The sequence below is a fragment of the Symphalangus syndactylus genome, chromosome 13, assembly GCF_028878055.3.
Source record: "Symphalangus syndactylus isolate Jambi chromosome 13, NHGRI_mSymSyn1-v2.1_pri, whole genome shotgun sequence".
NCBI classification, from domain to species: Eukaryota; Metazoa; Chordata; class Mammalia; order Primates; family Hylobatidae; genus Symphalangus; species Symphalangus syndactylus.
In genome coordinates, this window is record NC_072435.2 from 46,819,426 (window position 1) to 46,841,071 (window position 21,646).

Here is a 21,646-nt window from a genome sequence, read left to right on the forward strand (position 1 = left end):
CCTGCCTTGGCCTCCCAAAGTGCTGGGATTACAAGCATGAGCCACCGTGCCCGGCCTGTTTTTTGATATTTTTAATATTTTTGTTGTTATTCTCATTCTTCTAATTTTCAATAGTTGTCTGTGTTTCTATTTTCCTCATTGAATATTATTCAAGTTTTTAAAACTAATTTGTATATGTTTATTTTTAATGATAGCTTTCTGAAATTTTTATATTTCTGATGGGGCTATGTTGCCCCAATATTTTTATACGTTGTAATCTTTCATTGAAATTTAGACGTTAAAAACAAACTATCTGTAATAATCTTTATAATATAGCTTTGTCCTGGCATATCTGAAACCAATTGTCTTGGATAGAGATTCTGAGAGTTCCTCTAACATGTTCTTAGGATGTGTCTTGTCTGAAATTTTTTAGGTTTTTTTTTCATTAAAGGAGTTTGTTCATGTTTCTTCTTAATAGTCAGTAATCATTTGCTACAACTATTTCCTGCCTATAGTATTGTAGTCTCTTTGCTGCTGTAGCATTTACCTTTGATCTCAGCAGACTCAAACTGCAATTCCAATGTATACCATTTCTTTCAAGACAGAAACCAGTGTCTGGAAAAGTCCCTAGAAACCAGAAATAAAAATATGTTTTTCCCGCTATTTTTCTTGTCTTTTATAAAAGAAACCAAGAGTGGCCAATTTACTTCTAAAGGCCCTGTGTTACATTGGGCAGCTGAAAGAGCTGTGTTGTAAATGTAACAAACTTTTTTTTTCCTATGTGGCTCTTTGCATTATGCTCACCTGGGGCACTGCACACACTTAACTCATTTATAAATTTTCTACAAATGTATTTTGGTCAGTATGTTTTTGTTACATTTAAATGTCTATGAAGGATTTAGGGCCTATGGTATTTTGCTATGCCATCTTAATGTAGTTTGTTTATTTTTATATGTTACATTTGTAAACTATCTTCATCTAAGTCTAGCAAGTGGAGTAATTTGTCATTTTTATTTCTTTCAGTTGTGTGTTCTCATTTTGCCCAAGACCTTTGGCCAGAGCAGAATATAAAAGATTCTTTCCAAAAAGCGACACTGAAAAGATATGGAAAATGTAGACATGAGAATTTACCATTAAGAAAAGGCTGTGAAAGTGTGGATGAGTGTAAGATGCACAAAGGAGGTTATAATGGACTTAACCAATGTCTCACAGCTACCCAGAGCAAAATATTTCAAAGTGATAAATATGTAAAAGTCGTTCATAAATTTTCAAATTCAAAGAAACATAAGATAAGACATACTAAAAATAAACCTTTCGAATGTAGAAAATGTGGCAAATCATTTCGCATGATTTCATGCCTAACTGAACATAGCAGAATTCATACTAGAGTAAATTTCTACAAATGTGAAGAATGTGGAAAAGCCTTTAACTGGTCCTCAACCCTTACTAAACATAAGAGAATTCATACGGGAGAGAAACCCTACAAATGTGAAGAATGTGGTAAAGCCTTTAACCAGTCCTCAAACCTTATTAAACATAAGAAAATTCATACTGGAGAGAAACCCTACAAATGTGAAGAATGTGGCAAAACTTTTAACCGATCCTCAACTCTTACTACCCATAAGATAATTCATACTGGAGAGAAACCCTACAAATGTAAAGAATGTGGTAAAGCTTTTAACCGATCTTCAACCCTTACTACCCATAGAAAAATTCATACTGGAGAGAAACCCTACAAATGTGAAGAATGTGGCAAAGCCTTTAAGCAGTCCTCAAACCTTACTACACATAAGATAATTCATACTGGAGAGAAACCCTACAAATGTAAAAAATGTGGAAAAGCCTTTAACCAGTCTGCACACCTTATTACACATGAGATAATTCATACTGGAGAGAAACCCTACAAATGTGAAAAGTGTGGAAAAGCCTTTAATCATTTCTCACACCTTTCTACACATAAGATAATTCATACTGGAGAGAAACCTTACAAATGTAAAGAATGTGGTAAAGCTTTTAAGCACTCTTCAACCCTTACTAAACATAAGATAATTCATACTGGAGAGAAGCCTTACAAATGTAAAGAATGTGGAAAAGCTTTTAACCAATCCTCAAAACTTACTGAACATAAGAAAATTCATACGGGAGAGAAACCCTATGAATGTGAAAAATGTGGCAAAGCTTTTAACCAGTCCTCAAATCTTACTAGACATGAGAAAAGTCATACTGAAGAGAAACCTTACAAATGTGAAGAATGTGGTAAAGGTTTTAAATGGCCCTCAACCCTTACTATCCATAAGATCATTCATACTGGAGAGAAACCATACAAATGTGAAGAATGTGGCAAAGCTTTTAACCAATCCTCAAAACTTACCAAACATAAGAAAATTCATACTGGAGAGAAACCCTACACATGTGAAGAATGTGGCAAAGCCTTTAACCAGTCCTCAAACCTTACTAAACATAAGAGAATTCATACTGGAGAAAAACCTTACAAATGTGAAGAATGTGACAAAGCTTTTAAATGGTCCTCAGTCCTTACTAAACATAAGATAATTCATACCGGAGAAAAATTGCAAATGTGAAAATTATGGCAAAGCTTTTAACCAATTTACAAGTCTTACTAAACATAAGAAAATTTATACTGGAGAGGAACTACTAACCTGAAAGATGTGACAATAATTTTGACAACGCCTCAAACTTATAATCATAAAAGTAATCATACTGGTGAGAAATTCTAAAAATGTGAAGAATGTGGCAAAGTCTTTAAATGGTTGTCACACTTTCTTTTAGGTAAGATAATTCATGCTGGAACAAACTACAAGTGCAAACAATGTGGCAAAACAATTTATTCTCACACCTTATTGCACAGAAAAGAATTTTTAGTTGAGAAAAAGTATACAAATATAAAGAATGTGGAAAAGCCATCAATATCTGCTCACATCTTACTCAGCATCAGAAAGTACTTAATAAAAGCATTATAAATGCAATTACTGTCAAAAGAGCATTCAGAAAATATAAGCCTTTAATGTGAAAAAGAGTAATGATTTTGAAGACAAACATCGCAAATTTAAAGAGGGTTGTAGTACCTTTACTTGTATCACAAATCTTATTGTACAGATTTTGTGCTAGAGGAAACCCCTGAAGCAGTAGCTTAAACTTTCTTTAACATCAGAGAATTTTTTTTTTTTTTTCTAGACGGAGTTTCTTTCACTCTTGTTACTGAGGCTGGAGTGCAGTGGTGCGATCTCGGCTTGCCACAACCTCCGCCTCCTGGGTTTAAGCGATTCTCCTCCTTCAGCCTCCTGAGTAACTGGGATTACAGGCATGTGCCACCACGCCTGGATAATTTTGTATTTTTGGAAGAGACAGGGTTTCTCCATGTTGTTCAGGCTGGTCTCAAACTCCTGACCTCAGGTGATCTGCCCACTGCAGCCTCCCAAAGTGCTGGGATTACAGGCGGGAGCCACCACACCTGGCCAACATCAGAGAATTTATATTTGAGAAAAACCCTGCAAATGTAACAAATTTTCAAGAACTTTTTCAAAAACTACAGCTTAAAAAGCAGCAGAGGAGTCATACTAAAATATATTTTTGCTGATGCAGTAGATATAAAAATATATTTAATCAAAAGTTAAGTTTATGTAAATGTCAGAGGATTCACAGTAGAAATATCTAAGGTGCTGGCACTTCAGACACTACACTAAATCAGAGTGCTGAGTATAGAAAATAATCCAAAACTAAATTTGGTGGATAAATTATTTGTATATAACTTTAAAAGAAGTAGAACATTTTTTGCAGAGTTTTAATTACATTCAAAGTATACTTTTTTCCTTAAAAAAATTACAGGTTTTTTGAAAAGCAAATAATCATGTCATTCAACTTTGAAATTACTTCATGCTCTTTCTTCTTCATTGCTATTATATTCACATGTGAAAGAATGTGATCAGTGGTTGCTACATCAAAGATAGGAGATTTTTTTTTTGTTAGGTGGTCATTATTTATGACCTTTTCTATTAAAGAATAAGAACATTAGGTTGGGCGCGGTGGCTCACACCTGCAATCCCAGCACTTTGAGAAGCCGAGACAGATCATGAGGTCAGGAGTTCCAGACCAGCTTGGCCAATATGGTGAAACCCCATCTACTAAAAACTACAAAAATTAGGTGTCCCCTGTGGCGCGCACCTGTAATCCCAGCTACTCAGGAAGCTGAGGCAGGAGAATCACTTGAACCCAAAAGGCGGAGGTTGCAGTGAGCCAAGGTCGCGCCACTCCACACTAGCCTGGGCAACAGAGCAAGACTCCATCTCAAAAAAAAAAAAAAAAACAAAAAGTACACTATTCTTACGTACGCTCCAGCCTGGGTGACAGGGAAGGACTCCATCTCAAAAACAAAAAAGAATAAGAACATTAAAATGTAAGATGCATGATGAAAATCTAAGTGGTGGGTCTCTTTGTGGTTAACATAATATTGAGTGATATATGAAGTAGTTGTTCAGAGTAATATTCTTCTGCATTATAGTGAATGAAAAACTTTTAATTAAAATTAGTAATATATTATTTTACTAATTATATTTCTATGTAATAAAATGCAGTACATTTTAAAATTTTCAGATTACATGTAAACTTAGTTTTATAATTAAACTTTAACATATTATGATCATTATGCACTCAATGATGCATTATGATGCCACTAAGTTTAACCTATCTACCTTACTCAAGAATGTAGTTGAAAGATGGTTACAGTGTGCAATTTGGTAACATAATGAACTAACATCTCTTTTGCCAGTGGCTTTAAACTGCAAATAGGTTAAAGAATATTGTTCTTGTAGGTTAAATTTTTATTCTTTTTTTGTTATATGAGCTTATTTTTTAAAATTTTTGTGGGTACATAGTATGTGTATATATTTATGCCATATATAGAATATTTTGATACAGGCATATAATATGTAACAATCACATCAGGGTAAGTGAAGTATCCATCACCTCTAGCATTTATCCTTTGTATTACAAACCTATTCTACACATTTAGTTATTTTGAAATGTGCAGTTGTTATTGGTTACAGTAACCAATTTGCATGGAATGTCTACTTCCATCTGGCCACTTTGGCAAGTGGCAAGATTTTGGTCATTATTTTATTTTATGGTCATAATAAGAATTGTATAGAAGTATTAATAAAATCCATACATTTCTGAATTCTGAATAAACATTTAAAAATTTGTTAATATTTTTCTTTAAACATGTGGCCTCTCTGCCTGCAAACACATACAGACTCTTAATCTTTATTTACATAGAGGTAAATATACACATATACTACTCTAAAGATAAACCTTAGGGGTAAGAAAATTATAAAGCATGTGTGTTTTTGTGAATATGAATTTGTACCTGTATTCAGAAGAAAGCAATATTGGAACAAAACAAATCATCTTAATAAGGTAACTAATTGGCTGTGTGCAGTGGCTCACGCCTGTAATCCCATCACTTTGGGAGGCTGACGTGGGTGGATCACCTGAGGTCAGGAGTTCGAGACCAGCCTGACCAATATGGTGAAACCCCATCTCTACTAAAAATACAAAAATTACCTGGGTGTCGTGTGCACCTCTAGTCCCAGTTACTCAGGAGGCTGAGACAGGAGAATTGCTTGAACCCAAGATGTGGAGGTTGCAGTGAACTGAGATTATGCCACTGCACTCCAGCCTGGGTGAAAGAGTAAGACTCATCTCAAAAAAAAAATAATAATAAGGTAACTAGTTTACTAGAAAACTGAATACCTCAAAAATGCTGAAAACAAATGTATACTGTCTGCTTTGTGTTAAATTTATTACTTTAATATCTTATGGCTTGTGGTTCAGAATCTTCCCATGCAAATGTTTTGACTTGCCTGGTACTCATGCTGGACCTATAATTTTCTTTTTTTTATAATTTTTTATAGTTTCTGAGGCATTATTATGTGAGCTTGTCAGGGATTATAATGCTTTTATAAAATTTAGTAGTGCACACAAAATAATGTTTAGATGTAATTACAAAATTAGTGTATCAAGTTATATTTTATTTTCTTAGAACAATTCATTTGTTCTTTTAATTGGAGAACTCTAAACCTGCTTTAGTTGTTGTTCTTTTCACTTTTTATAATTGAAATAACTGTATTTATTTATTGAGCCAATTTTTTTTTTTCAGGTAAGTACTAAGGATGCTTTATAAGTCATGAGGATGTTTTTATATATAAATACAGCAAACAAACATGACACTACTTGCTGTGTAACAGATGCTGCATAACAAGCTATAAATATTCCTGCTGAAGTTAGTTTGTAACTTCAAGTCAGAGATGGAAAATATCAATGGTGAAAAAATAATATTGATTCTTCATGTTAAGAAGACATTTTTTCCAGGCTACAAAGCTGACTCTTGCTGAATTTAAAGAGAAATTCTGCTTCCTTTATTTTCTAAGCATCTTTTGTTTTATTATGTGTATTCCAGCTATGTATGCATCACAGCCCTTCTCCTCCTTTTTCTGTATTATATCTATGGTTTTCTCATTGTTGTCTTTATGCCATGACATTTTACATGGTACTTTGTAGGTTTTGATGAGAAAGTTGGTATTTTTTTAATGTACTAAAAAATTAGTTTTAACTGGAGAGTTTGCTTATCAATACAACTTTCAAATCAGTTAATTAAGATAAAATGCATTCAGTATCCACAGGTGAGAGGAATAAGTCAGTGTTCTTTTTTTCTACTTGTAAAAGAAAAAAATCTTACACAAAATGTGGCAAATATTTGCTAAAAAATATATCTCAGAAATTAAATTTTTAAGAGAGCTAATGGTAAGTAAAATTTTTTAAATTTAATTTTCTATGATATAGCACAACTTAACATTTCATGCAGCATCTTCTATTTTTAAGTGTGAATGTTCAAGTTTGTAAAATAATAAAGTGACCTCTGTGGATTTAAGATTTGGGATAATATTTCTTTTTTATATTGATATTACAATTTGAAAAAATTTCTCAGTCATATAATTTTTTTAGTGGGTGAAGTTCAGTCTAGAGTTTCTATTCTTAGTCACATAACTGTAGCCAACTTCTTGATCATTTTTTCTGGAAAACTTGGAGATCATGGCAGCTTTTGCATTGAAACATATCCTGTTAGTTTGCTTACACACTTGTTTACTGTGTTCGAAGAGTGGCCAGTCATGAGACCAAAGCAACAACTGCCCTTTTAGTGTCTTTTATGCAGTTATTATCTGTAATAAATAAATATTCTGTAAAACATGAATTTTGAAGTGTGTATACATTGTCAAATGTTTAATTCTAGGTAATTAATGCTTTACCTCACATAGTTAACATTTTTTGTGGTGACAGCATGTGACATAGTCTTAGCACTTTTCAAAAATACAAATACATTATTATGAACTATAGCCACCGTGCTGTACAAAAAATCTTTTGAAATTATTTCTCCAAGTATAATTATGTATTTTTTGACTGGCATTTTTCCAAACCCGCTTGTAAATACCTTGGTATCTGGTGGTCACCATTTTACTTTCTACTTCGATGAGATTATGTTTTTTTAGGATCCATGTGTAAGTAAAATTATGAAATAATCTTTCTGGGCCGGGCGCAGTGGTTCACATTGTAATCCCAGCTCTTTGGGAGGCCGAGGCGGGCAGATCACAAAGTCAGGAGTTTGAGACCAGCCTGGCCAATGTGATGAAACCCCGTCTACTAAAAATACAAAAATTAGCTGGGCATGGTGGTGGGCATCTGTAGTCCCAGCTGAGGCAGGAGAATCGCTTAAACCTGGGAGGCAGAGGTTGCAATAAGCCAAGATTGCACCACTGCACTCCAGCCTGGGCAACAGAGCAAGACTCTGTCACAAAAATAATAATAATCTTTATGTGCCTGGCTTATTTCAGGTAATGTAACGTACTCCAGGTTAATCCATCTGACTGAAAATAATAGAATTTTCTTTTTTGAAGGTAGGTAGTATTCCATTGTTTAAATATATCATACTTTTTTTTTTTTCTTTTTGAGATGGAGTCTTGCTCTGTAGCCCAGGCTGGAGTGCAGGAGTGCAATCTCGGCTCACTGCAACCTCCCCCCAGCTAACTTTTATATTTTTAGTAGGGATGAGTTTTCACCATATTGGCCAAGCTGGTCTTGAACTCCTGACCTCAAGTGATCCACCCACCTTGGCCTCCCAAAGTGCTGAGATTACAGGCATGAGCAACTGCACCCAGCCTACTATACTGTCTTTATTTACTCATTTGATGTTGAACTGTTGATTCTATATTTTGACAATTGTAAAGAGTGTTGCAAATGACATAGAAGTGCAAATGTTTTTTTATTCTGATTTTATTTGTTTTGGATATATATCCAATATTACAATTGCTGTATTATATGATAGTTTTATTTTAAATTTTTTGAGACTTCTCTATTTTTTATTTATTTATTTTTGTTTGTTTGTTTTGAGATGGAGTTTCGCTCTTGTTGCCAGGCTGGAGTGCAATGGTGTGATCTCAGCTTAAGGTTCAAGCAGTTCTCCTCCCTCAGCCTCCCGAGTAGCTGGGATTACAGGCATGCACTACCACGCTTGACAAATTTTGTATTTTTAGTAGAGACAGGGTTTCTCCATGTTGGTCAGTCTGGTCTCGAGCTCCAGACCTCAGGTGATCCACTGGCCTCGGCCTCCCAAAGTGCTGGGATTACAGGCATGAGCCACCGTGCCTGGCCTATTTTATTTTTTATAATGGCTGTTCTCATTTACATTCAAACCAACAATATGCAAGCATTCTTTTTTCTTTTTTTTTTTTTTTTTTTTTGAGATGGAGTCTCGCTCTGTTGTCCAGGCTGGAGTGCAGTGGCAGTCTCGGCTCACTGCAAGCTCCGCCCCCTGGGTTCATGCCATTCTCCTACCTCAGCTTCCTGAGTAGCTGGAACTACAGGCGCCCACCACCACGCCCGGCTAATTTTTTTGTATTTTTAGTAGAGACAGAATTTCACTGTGTTAGCCAGGATGGTCTCAATCACCTGACCCCGTGATCCGCCCACCTTGGCCTCCCAAAGTGCTGGGATTATAGGCGTGAGCCACCACACCAGCCACCAGGCATTCCTTTATCTTCACATCTTTACTAATTTTTTTCTTTTTAATAAGAGTTATTCTAACAGAAGTGAGTTGATATCATAGTTTTCTCTCCTTTTTTGCTTTTCCTGGTAATTGATATTGAGTCTTTTTTATATCTCTTGCCTATAAGTATGTCTTTTTTGAAAAATAAGCATGTAACTCATTTTTAATATTATTTGTTTTTATTCTGTAATTGAGTTTCTTATATATTTTGATATTAAACCCTTGTCACATGTATAATTTGTACATATTTTCTCCCATTTTTTAGTTTTCTCATCCTGTTGATTGTATCAGATTCTGTGCAGAACTTTTTAATTTGAAGTAATCTGACTCTTCTATTTTTTCTTTGGTTCCCTGGGATTCTGAGATTAAATTTTAGAAAGTCACTGCCCAGACCAATGTTATGGGGCTTTCACTGTATATTTTTTTATGGTAGTTTCAGAGTTTCAAGCCTTACATTTAAATATCAAATTTATTTTAAGTTGATTTTTATATATGGTGTGAGACGAGGATCTCATTTTATTGTTCTGCCTGTGGCTATAAAGTTTTCTCAACACCATTTATTGAAGATACTGTCATTTCCCTAAAAGATTGTCATCCATTAATATAATCAGCTGTAAGTACATGAATATGTTTCTCATTTCTCTCTTCTGCTCCACTGGCCTGTGTGTCTTTTTTTATTGCTGTACCATACTGTTTTGGTTTCTATAGCTTTGTAGCATATTTCAAAGTCAGGTAGGGTAATGTGTTCAGCCTTTTTTGTTTTGTTTGATTGCTTTTGCTACTCAGGGTCTTCTGTGGTACCATATAAGTTTTAGATATATATTTTTAAATTCCTATTAAATTTGTCACTGGTATTTGATAGAAGTTGCATTATATTTGTAGATCATTTTGTATAATGCAGATATTTAACAATATTAATGCCAGCTCATAAATATTTTCATTTGTGTATTATTACTTTAATATTCTTTAGATTATAATGTAAGGTGTTTCAACTTTTTGGTTACATTTATCTCAAAGTATAGTTACTACAGTTATTGTAGATAGGATTGTTTTTTAATTTTATTTTGAGATAGTTAATTGTTTACAAAAATGCTACTGAATTTTGCAGGTGGATTTTTTATTCTGTAAATTTAATGAATTCGTTTATTAATTTCTAGTAGTTCTTAGTAAAGTCTTAGGCTTTTCTATACTTAAGATTATGTCTTCTACAAATAGTAATAATTTAACTTTTTTTTCCAATCTGGATGCCTTTGATTTTTTTCTCTAATTTCTCTGTCTTGGACATTTCGTACTATGTTTAGCAAGACTGAAGAAAGTGGGCATCCTTGTCTTGTTCTAGCTTTCAGAGTAAAAGCTTACAGCTTTTCCCTGTTTAGTATGCTGTTTCCTGTGCACTTTTTGTTATATGTGGCATTTATTGGCTTCAGGTGCATTTGTCCTATACTTAATTTTTTCAGAGATTTATCATTAGGGAATGTGTCAAACTTTTGTTCTGCATCTATTTAAATGTTAGAGTTGTGAAATCACAACTAACTCCACATAAATACAAAACATCCTCCGAGACTACTATGAACATCTCCACGCATGCAAAGTAAAAAATTTACAGAAAATAGATAAACTCCTGGATACACACAACCTCTCAAGATTGAAACAGAACGAAGCAAAAACCTTGAACACAGCAAAAATTAATAAAATGTATAATGAAATTATAAACTTAGCAATAGAAATTATACATTATAATATAGAATAGTAATAGAAATCATACATTAGTAATAGAAATATATACATTGGTAATAGAAAACCCATGAACCATGAATAGCCCTAGATCAGATGAATTCACAACTAAATTCTACCACATATACAAAGATGAGCTAATCCTCTGAATGTACTCCAAAAATCAAGGTGGGATTTCTTTCTAACTCTTTATATAAAACCAATATCACCTTGATACCAAAATCTAGTGAAGACACAACCACGACAAAAACTATAGGCCAATATTTTGAGTGATCATTTAAACAAAAATTCTCCATAAAATACTGCAAGCTGATTTCATAATCAAATCAAAACGTTATTTTACCACAATCATGGCAGCTTTACTTCATGAATGCAAGGATGTTTCATCATATACAAGTCAATAAATGATTCATCAAGTAAAGATGATTAAAAGCAAACATGATTATCACAATAGATACAGAAAAAGCATTAAATCCAATATTTATAAAAATATTCTCAACAAACTAGGTATTAAAGAAACATCTCAAAATAATAAAGCCATCTGTGACAAATCTTCAGCTGAAATCATGCTGAACAGGCAAAAGCTGGATGAACTCTCCATATGAATAAAAATAAGACAAGAATATCCACTCTAAATACTCATATTCAACATAGTTCTGGAAGTCCTACCTAGAGCAATTAAACAAGATAACTAAAAGGGATCTAAATAAGAAAAGAGAAAGTCAAATTATTCTCACAGATGATATAATTCTCTACCTGGGAAACTTTGGAGATGTCACAAAAAGACCTCTAAGCCTAAAAAGTGACTCTAAGCCTAAAAAGACCTCTAAGCCTAAAAAGTGACTTAAGCAAAGTCTCAGGATACAAAATTAACACACACAAATGAGTAGCATTTCTGTACATGAATAACATTCAAGCTGAGAACAAAATCAAAAACACAGTTCTGGTCATCGGCAAAGCCTGAGTCCTGTCATCTCGCTCTCTTCCCTGGACAGCATGAGCTCCACCACTCGCTCAAACTTCTTCATCAATTACGAGTCCCTGGGCTCTATCCAGGTGCCTGGCCAGTCAGCAGCGCAGCCATCATCTATGCAGGCATGGGGGGTTCTGGTTCCCGGATCTCCGTGTCGTGATTCACCAGCTTCTAAGGCGGCATGGGGTTCAGGGGCCTGGCTGCGGGGATAGCCTGGGGCCTGACAGGAATGGGAGGCTTCCAGAACAAGAAGACCATGCAAAGCCTGAACTACTGCCTGGCCTTCTACCTGGACAGAGTGAGGAGCCTGAGGACCAAGAACCGGAAGGTGGAGAGCAAAATCTGGGAGCACCTGGAGAAGGTGGGACCCCAGGTCAGAGACAAGCCATTAACTTCAAGACCATCAAGGACATGAGGGCTCGGATCTTCACAAATACTGTGGACAATGCCCACATCATTCTGCAGATCTACAATGTCCATCATGGGGAAAAGAGAGAGAGATCAGATTGTTACTGTGTCTCTGTAGAAAAGCAAGATATAAGAAACTCCATATTGATCTGTACTAAGAAAAATTTTTTCTGCTTTGAGATGCCGTTAACCTGTAACTGTAGCCCCAACGCTGTGCTCACAGAAACATGTGCTGTAATGAATCAAAGTTTAATGGATTTAGGGCTGTGCAGGATGTGCCTTGTTAACAATATGTTTGCAGGTAGTATGCTTGGTAAAAGTCATCACCATTCTCCATTCTCCATTAACCAGGGACACAATGCACTGCGGAAAGCCACAGTGACCTCTGCCCAAGAAAGCCTGGGTATTGTCCAAGCTTTCCCCCCACTGAGACAGCCTGAGATATAGCCTCATGGGAAAGGAAAGACCTTACCATCCCCCAGCCTGACACCCATAAACAGTCTGTGCTGAGAAGGAGTAGTGAAAAAGGGAGGCCTCTTTGTAGTTGAGATGAGAGGAAGGCTTCTGTCTCCTGCTCATCCCTGGGAATAGAAGGTCTCAGTGTAAAGCTGGCCATTCCTATTCATTCTCTTCTGAGATAGGAGACAACTGCCCTGCGGCTGAAGGCAAGATATGCTGGCAGCAATACTGCTCTGTTGCTGTTTGCTACACTGAGATGTTTGGGTAAAGAGAAACATAAATCTAGCCTACGTGCACATCCAGACACAGTACCTTTCCTTGAACTTATTCATAATACAGATTCCTTTGCTCACATGTTTCCCTGCTGACCTTCTCCCCATCTGTTGCCCCGTTACACTCTCCTCGCTAAGATGGTAAAAATAATGATCAATAAATACTGAGGGAACTCAGAGGCTGGCGCCAGTGTGGGTCCTCTGTATGCTGAGCACCGGTCCCCTGGGCCCACTGTTCTTTCTCTGTACTTTCTCTCTGTGTCTTATTTCTTTTCTCAGTCTCTCATCCCACCTGACAAGAAATACCCACAGGTGTGGAGGGGCTGGCCCCCTTCAGTCCGTCTTGCTGCTGATGACTTTAGAGCCAAGTGTGAGACAGAGCTGGCCATGTGCCAGTGTGTGGAGAGCAATATCCATGGGCTTCGCAAATGTCACTCGGCTGCAGTTGGAGACAGAGATCAAGGCCCTCAGGGAGGAGCTGCTCTTTATGAAGAAGAACCACAAAGAGGAAGTAAAAGGACTACAAGGAAGGTTGACAGCTCTGGGTTGACCAGGGAGATAGTTGCCCCCAAAGCTCAGGACCTTGCCAAGATCATGGCAGACATCCAGGCCCAATACAACGAGCTGGCTCGGAAGAACCAAGAGGATCTGGACAAGTACCAGTCTCAGCAGATTGAGGAGAGCACTATAGTGGTCACCACGCAGTCCACCAAGGTTGTAGCTGCTGAGATGATGCCCACATAGCTTAGATGTATAGTCCAGTCCTTGAAGATTGACCTGGACTCAATGAGAAATCTGAAGGCCAGCTTGGAGAACAGCCTGAGGGAGGTGGAGGCATGTTAAGCCCTGCAGATGGAGCAGATCAACAGGATCCTGCTGCACCTGGAGTCAGAGCTGGCACAGACCCGGGCAGAGGGGCAGTGCCAGGCCCAGGAGTACAAGGCCCCGCTGAACATCAAAGTCAAGCAGGAGGCTGAGATCGCCACCTACCGCCGCCTGCTGGAAGATGGCGAGGACTTCAATCTTGGTGATGCCCTGGACAGCAGCAACTCCAAGCAAACCATCCAAAAGACCACCACCCGCCACATAGTGGATGGCAAAGTGCTGTCTGAGACCAACGACACCAAATTCTGAGACATTAAGCCAGCAGAAGCAGGGTACTCTTTGGGGAGCAGGAGGCCAATAAAAAGTTCAAAGGTCAAAAAAAAAATAAAGGCCTTCTGCTGCATCCATGTTGCTGCAAAGAATATCTTTTTCTGTGGTTTCTTAGTATTGCACAGTACATAAGTATTTCAGATACTACATGTTCTCACTTATAATTGGGTGCTAAACATTGGGTGAACATGGAAACAATAAATGCTGGGAGTTCTTAAAAAAAAATGCCAAGACAAGCATTGAAAAACTACTTATCAGGTATGAGGTACACTACTTGGACAATGGAATTATTAAGTGCCCAAACTTCGACATCATGCAGGATACTTACGTTACAAATCTGCCCATGTACCCCCATGAATCTAAAATAAAAATAATAAAATGCTTTGTGGTATAATGGCATGTTACATTTCTCCAGTTCTGGGTTAATAGTTGAAATGAGGAGTGAAAGACACAGAATTATGTCCGTTTTGGGTATAGAGGTGAATGTTTTTATACCAGGTCACCCCGCATTTTATGAGCTAACGTCTCTGAAAGCCCTTGGTTTATAGCCCAAAAAGTGTCTCTTTCCCCAAGTATGCAGCTAAAATAAATGGCTACATCTTTATATTGTATTTATTAACTGTACACTAGATTATAATTTGTTACTCTACTCTTTGGGGGAAAAATGGTTTAATCACATTTCTCTTTTAGAATAAACCATTTTTGAAAATGTGAGGCTGTGAAAATCATGTTAAATTCCTGAATTAGGAAAATAATTTTTTTTTTTTTTTTTTTTTTTTTTTTTTGTGGAATCTGGCTCTGTCACCCAGGCTTGAGTGCAGTGGTGTGAACTCATCTCACTGTAATATCTGCCTCCCAGCTTCCAGCAATTCTCCTGCCTCAGTCCTCTGAGTAGCTGGGATTACAGGCACCTGCCACCATGCTCAGTTAATTTTTGTATTTTTAGTAGGGATGGGGTTTTGCCATGTTGGCCAGGATGGTCTCGAACTCCTGACCTCCTGATCTGTCCGCCTCAGCCTCCCAAAGTGCTGGAATTACAGGTGTGAGCCACTCCACCTGGCAAGAAAACATTTATTTTTAAGCATAAAAGTCTTATGGTCATAGACCAAAAATGACAAAGTACACAGTATGGGTTATTTATGACCACACTGCTGCAACCACTCTATCACAACCATTCTGGTGAAAATAATAATAATAATAATAATGGATTGGAAGGTATTTTTAGAATACCTTTCTGATTCTGTTGCAGTGTTAAATTCTTGTCTTTATTATTTGTCATATAGAAGTCTGTACTTCAACAAAAGATGCCAAGAATTTCAAGTTAATATCCTCACACATATATCCTCACTAGAAGGGCACTGGTGTGTTTGCAATCAAGGTGTAGCATTTCTGGCTTTGCTTGTGCTACTTTGATTGTCTAAAATAGAAAGACAGGATGTAAAGTGGAGTCAGCCATGACATATTGAGCTTCTACAGCAACAACATCTGAATTCATGTGTTATGTCAACTGGAAGTAATGACAGTATTTTATTTTATTTTGTTTTATTTATTTATTTAGAGACAGAGTTTCACTCTTGTTGCACAGGCTGGAGTGCAATGGCACGATCTTGGCTCACCACAACCTCCAATTCCCAGGTTCAAGTGATTCTCCTGCCTCAGCCTCCTGAGTAGCTGAGATTACAGGCATGCACCACCACACCCAGCTAATTTCGTATTTTTAGTAGAGATGGGGTTTCTCCATGTTGGTCAGGCTGGTCTCAAACTCCCGACCTCAGGTTATCTGCCCACCTCAGCCTCCCAAAGTGTTGGGATTACAGGCATAAGCCACCACATCTGGCCTGTTATTTTACTATATTTATTTTAAAAATTGTAATTCATTTATCCTGAATATATCACTGGGCCCACAACCTAGGTGATGTGACTCTCCTGCATTATCTCTGCCCATAAGTGGGATTATTAAATATACCTGGGCCCATATAGGTATACAGATGCTGCGATGACTCATATACCTGGACACAGCCAAGAGAAGAGATTTTGACTCTCATAGGTTGGCTTACAACAATGGATAAGGTCCTGAGTCTCCTACTTGTACCAAAGTCAAAGAGAATGACGACATTCACACATATCATATAAATTCCTCAACTGGCACCGGAAGTGTCAACAGGGCCAACCATGCTGAAGAGATTGTGACTCTCCTACGCACACCCAGCTGACTGTAAGGATTGTCACCCTTCCAGATGGACACAGACTACTGTGAAGGTTTCAAATGTCACACCAAGAGTGAGTCAAAGGTTGGAATTGTGACTCTCACACATGGATCTGGTCCACAGGTGGAATAATGACTCTCGGGCCTCAGGTGGAATTGGGGCTCTCATGCAAGGATTCAGTCCAGCATTGAGACTGCTTTGCATTCTTGGACCCAACCCACAGGAGATATTGGCTCTCACACATAACCCGGGACATGTGCAGGATTGTAAATGTCATCCCTGGACCTTTCTGCGGGTGTAATTGTGACAGATATTTTTTCCCAGAATCTGAATGATTTGACTCTCCTGCCTGGGCCAAGCCCACAAATGTGATTGTGACATATACTCAGGCCAAGCACCTAGGTTATGTGACTCTCCTGCCTGAGCCCTGCCCTCAAGGGAATTGTGACATATCATTGAACCCAGCACTTAGGTGATGTGGCTCTCCTCTCCTGCCTGGGCCCTGCCTACAGAGAAAACTGTGACATATTCCTCGACCCAGCGCCCAGATAATGTGACTCTCCTGCCTGTGCACCGCCTACACAGGGCATTGTGACATATCGCTGAGCCCATCAACCACGTGATGGGAATCTCCTCTCTGCCTGAGCCCTGCCCTAAGGATTGTAAAATATTGCTGGGCTCAGCACCCAGGTAATGTAACCCTCTTGCTTTAGCACTGCCCAAAGGAGAAGTTGTGACATCTATCTGGGCCAATCTTCTAGGTGATGTGAATCTCCTCTCCTGCCCCCTCCCTGCTCTGGGACTGTGACACATTACTGGACTCAGCACCTAGGTGATGTGACTCTCCTCTCCCGTCTAGGACCTGCCCAATTGGTGAGTGTGACACATCACTGGGCCTAGCACCTAGGTAATGTGACTCCTCTTTTGCCTGGCCCCTGACCACAGGTTGCATTGTGACATATCACTGGGCCCATCACCCAGATGTTACTCTTCTTCTGCCTGGGTTTGTCCACAGATGGGATTGTGACATGTACCCGGGCCCAGCATCTAGGTGGTGTTAATCTCCTCTCCTGTTTAATACCTGCCCTGGCTACTGGGCAAGGCAATATGTCACAATGCCCCCTGAGGTCAGGGCCCAGGCAAAAAGGTCACATCACCTGTGTGCTGTGCCTAGTGATGTGTCACAATGTCCCTTGGGGACAGAGTTCAGGAAGGACAGTCACATCACCTACATGCTGCATCCAGTGATATATCACTTTCCTGCTTAGGCTCTGCCCACAGAAGGCTTTGTGACAGATCTATGGGCCTATAATCTAGGTCATTTCACTTATTTTTGTGGACCTTATGCACAAAAGATTGTGACATATTTCTGGGCACAGTATACAGGTGAGATGACACTCCTGCCTGGGCCTGGCCCACAGAAGGAATTCTATCACTGGTTCTATCACCTAGGTGAGGTAACTCACCTGTCCTGCCTGGGCCCTGCCTACAGGAGGATTTGTGACATAACACTGGGCCCAGCACCTAGGTGATGTGACTCTTTTGCCTTGTTCCTTCCCACAGGTGAGAGTGTGACATACCTGGGCTCAACTCACAGCTGTGAAAATAACTCTCATTCTTGTACCCAGGCAATAGGAGAGATTTTGACTCTCATAGATACATTTAGGGCAACTGGTAAGGTTCTGGGTCTCCTACTTTTATGAAGATAACAGAGGATTATGACACACATATCATATAAAGCCCTTGAGTGGTACAGAGAGTGTCATAACAGAGCACAGGAGCAGGGCACGGTGGCTCACGCCTGTAATCCCAGCACTTTGGGAGGCTGAGGCGGGCAGATCACCTGAGGTCAGGAGTTTGAGACCAGCCTGGACAACATGGCGAAACCCCGTCTCTATTAAAAATACAAAAATTAGCCGGGTGTGGTGGCACATGGCTGTAATCCCAGCTACTCGGGAGGCTGAGGCAGGAGAATTGCTTGAACCTGGGAGGCGGAGGTTGCAGTGAGCCGAGATTTTGCCATCGCACTCCAGCCTGGGCGACAGAGCAAGACTCCGTCTCAAAAAACAAAAACAAAAACACGGCACTCAGATGAGATTATGACTCTCATATTCACACTCAGCTGCCAGAATTGTCACCCTCAAACATGGACACAGACCACTGGTGAGGTCCTGGATCTCACAGGAGTACACAGTTGGAATTGTGACTGTCATATGTAGGCCTGGCCACAGGTGTCATGCTGCCTCATTTCTGGACACAGCACACAGGGACAATGATGACTTTCACACCTGAACCCAGCTAATAGGAGAGATGTTGACCCTTGTACCTAGGGCAATGAGTAAGATCCTGGCTCCATACCAGCAAAATTTCCAGAACAGATAGCAACTGTCTTGCACACTGTATAAAGCCCTTGGGTTATACAGAGAGGTTCAAAACATGGCCCAGCACACAGAAGTGATTGTGACTCTCATATGCACACCCAGCCAACAGTAAGGCTTGTCACCCTCTCTCATAAACCCACCCCGCTGTTGAAGTTCTTAATCTCACACCTGGATTCAGTCAAAAGTTGAAATTGTGACTCTCCTACGTGAATCTTTTCCACAGGGTGGATAATGACTCCCAGACCAGGATTCAGAACACTGGTGAGGCTGTGACTCCTTTACTGAAACACAGTCCCCTGCAGGCAGGATTGGGGATCTCATGCACAAATCCAGTTAATCCTTGAGACTTTGACTCATGTACTTGGAGCAAACTCACTCTCATAACTGAAGCCAGGACATGTGTGGGATTGTTAAGCTCTTCTCTGGACCTTTCCACAGATGTGGTTATGACATATACCTTTGCCTAGCACCTGAGTGAGGTGCTTCTCCTGCCCGGGATTGTGAGATATACCTGGGCCCCAGCTCTCAGGTGATGTGACTCTCCTGCCTGGGCCCTGTCATAATGGAGGATTTTGCTATACTGCTGGACGTAGTGGCTAGGTGATGTGACTCTCCTTTCCTACCTGGGCTCTACTCACAGGGGAGATTGTGACACATCGCTGAGCCCGGCACCCAGGTGATATAACTCTGCTGCCTGGGCCCTGCCCACACAGGGCATTATGGTATATTGCTGGGCCCAACGCCCAGGTAATGTGACTCTTTTCTGGGCCTCGTCCTCAGGGTGCATGGCGATATATCACTGGATCTAGCACACAGGTGATGTAAATCTCCTGCCTGGGTCTTGCCCATAGGAGATATTGTAACATATCGCTGGGCTCAGCACTCAGGTGATATGCCTCTCCTGCCCGGGCTCTGCCCACAGTGGGGATTGTGACATATTACAGGGGCCGACACCTATGTGATGTGTCTCCTTTTCTCCCTTGGTCCTACCCTCAAAGAAGATTGGAACCTATTGCTGGGCCAAGCACCCAGGTGATGGGACACTTCTTCCTGGGCCCTGCCCACAGAGGAAATTGTGACATATTTCTGGGCCCAGAACCAAGGTGGTATAATTATTTTGCCTCAGCTTTGCCCACAAAAAGGATTGTGACCTATTCCTGGCCCAGCATCTAGGTTATGTGACTCTCTTGCCCCGTCTCTGCCCACATGTGGGATTGTGACATATCAGTGGGCCCAGAACTGAGGTGATGTGAGTCTCCTGTCTGTGCCCTGCCCACAGGGGAGATTGTGACGCGTTGGTGGACTCGGCATCCAAGTGATGTGAGTGTCTTGCTTGGATTTTACCCAAAGAGAGTATTGTGACACACCTGTGGATGCGATTTTTCTGCTTGAACCCTGCCCACATTTGAAATTGGGGCTTACACCTGTTTCCATCTTCTAGGTGATGTAGCTCTCCTTCCTGGTCCCTGTCCAAAGGGAGGACTGTAACATACACCTGCTTCCAGCACCTAGGTAATGTGCCTCTCCCGCCTGGGCCCTGCCTCCAGGCAATTGTGATGTATACCCGAACCCATCTTCTGAGTTGTGTTGCTCTTCCTCCTGGGTCCCGCCCAGAGTGTAGATTGTGGCATGTACCTAGGTCCAGCACCTAGGTGATGTTACACTTTGCCTGGACCTAAAACACAAAAAAGATTTTGACAGATTTCTTAGCTCAGCACCTAAGATATGTGACTCCGCTGCCTAGGCTAAAGCCACAAGTGGGATTACATAAAACTGGGCCAAGTACTGAGGTGATGTGAGCCTTTTTTAGGTCAAGTTCTCAGGGGAACTGACGTATACCTGGGCTCAGGAATTAAGGTGATGTGGCTGTCCTGTATGGGCCCAATCCACAGGGGAGATTGTGACATATACCTGGGCCCAGCCCATAGGTCATGCTACTCTTTCACCTAGGTCAAGGCCACAAATGGGATAGTGACATATAGTTGAACCAAGCACCTAAGTGTTCTGACTGTCATGCCTGGCCAAAGTCACAAGGGGCATTGTGACATATACCTGGGCCCAGCACTTAGATGATGTGACTCTTAGCCTGAGCCCACCCCACAAGGAGTATTGTGACACATATCTGGGCTCAGCACCTATGTGAGGTATATATCTAACCTGGGCCAAGCCAACAGAAGAGATTGTGACAATATACCAGGACTAAGCACCTAGACAATGTGTCTCTCTTATCTGGGACCTGCCCATAGCGGGGACTGCGACATACACGTGGTCTCGGTGCCTAGGCGATGTAACTCTTCTGCCTGGGCCAAGGCCATAGGTGGGATTGTGATGTAGAGCCAATTCCAGAACCCAGGTGATGTGAATCTCCAAAATGAGCCCAAGCAACAGGAGGGACTGTGACACACACCTGGGCCCAGTACCTAGGTGATGTGGCTCTCTTGCCTGGGACCTGCCAAACAGGGGATTTTAATATACCTGGGCCCCGCACCTAGGTAATGTGACTCTTCTGCTGGGCCTCGACCATAAGAGAGATTGTGACATATACATGGGCCCAGCCTTCAGGTGATGTAGCTCTTCTGCCGGAGCCAAGCTCACAGGGGGAATTGTAAGATTTAGCTGGACCCAGCTCACAGGCAATGATGACTGTCATACCTGGACCCAGTGAAGAGGAGACATTCTGACTCTCATAGCTAGCCTTAAGGAAAGAGGTCTGTGACTCTCAAGCATATCACATAAAACTCTCAGGTGGTAGAGTGTTATAACAGTGCCCATCACACAGGTGAGATTGTGGCTGTCATGCACACCCAGTTGAAAGTTAGGATTGTTACTCTTACACATGGACACAGCTCACTAGTGAGGTCCCAATTTTATAGCCAAACATACTTGACAGTTGGAATTGTGACTCTTCTATGTGAATCTTGACACAGGTGGGATGGTCATTCATTTTTGGACCAAGCTCACAG

At 40.1% G+C, this 21,646-nt stretch overlaps 2 protein-coding genes and 2 pseudogenes across 4 annotated transcripts in view; 3 read left to right on the plus strand and 1 right to left on the minus strand.

Moving 5' to 3' along the window:
• LOC129459394 (zinc finger protein 431-like) overlaps positions 1 to 21,646 on the plus strand; it is a 402,258-nt gene that overhangs the window by 227,115 nt on the left and 153,497 nt on the right.
• Positions 1 to 21,646, minus strand: part of LOC134732303 (zinc finger protein OZF-like) — a 319,666-nt pseudogene that overhangs the window by 186,888 nt on the left and 111,132 nt on the right.
• Positions 1 to 21,646, plus strand: part of LOC129459386 (zinc finger protein 430) — a 137,476-nt gene that overhangs the window by 24,927 nt on the left and 90,903 nt on the right. For 2 of the 3 annotated variants that reach the window (XM_063616252.1, XM_063616251.1), the window contains one exon: positions 1,003 to 6,676. In XM_063616252.1, coding sequence (XP_063472322.1) covers positions 1,149 to 2,561 — 1,413 coding nt within the window. In that variant the 5' untranslated portion in view covers positions 1,003 to 1,148 and the 3' untranslated portion in view covers positions 2,562 to 6,676. Of the gene's footprint in view, positions 1 to 1,002; positions 6,677 to 21,646 lie in introns of those variants that run through there. The other variant, XM_063616242.1, reaches the window with a different exon arrangement.
• Positions 10,213 to 14,659, plus strand: LOC129459410 (keratin, type I cytoskeletal 18-like; annotated as a pseudogene).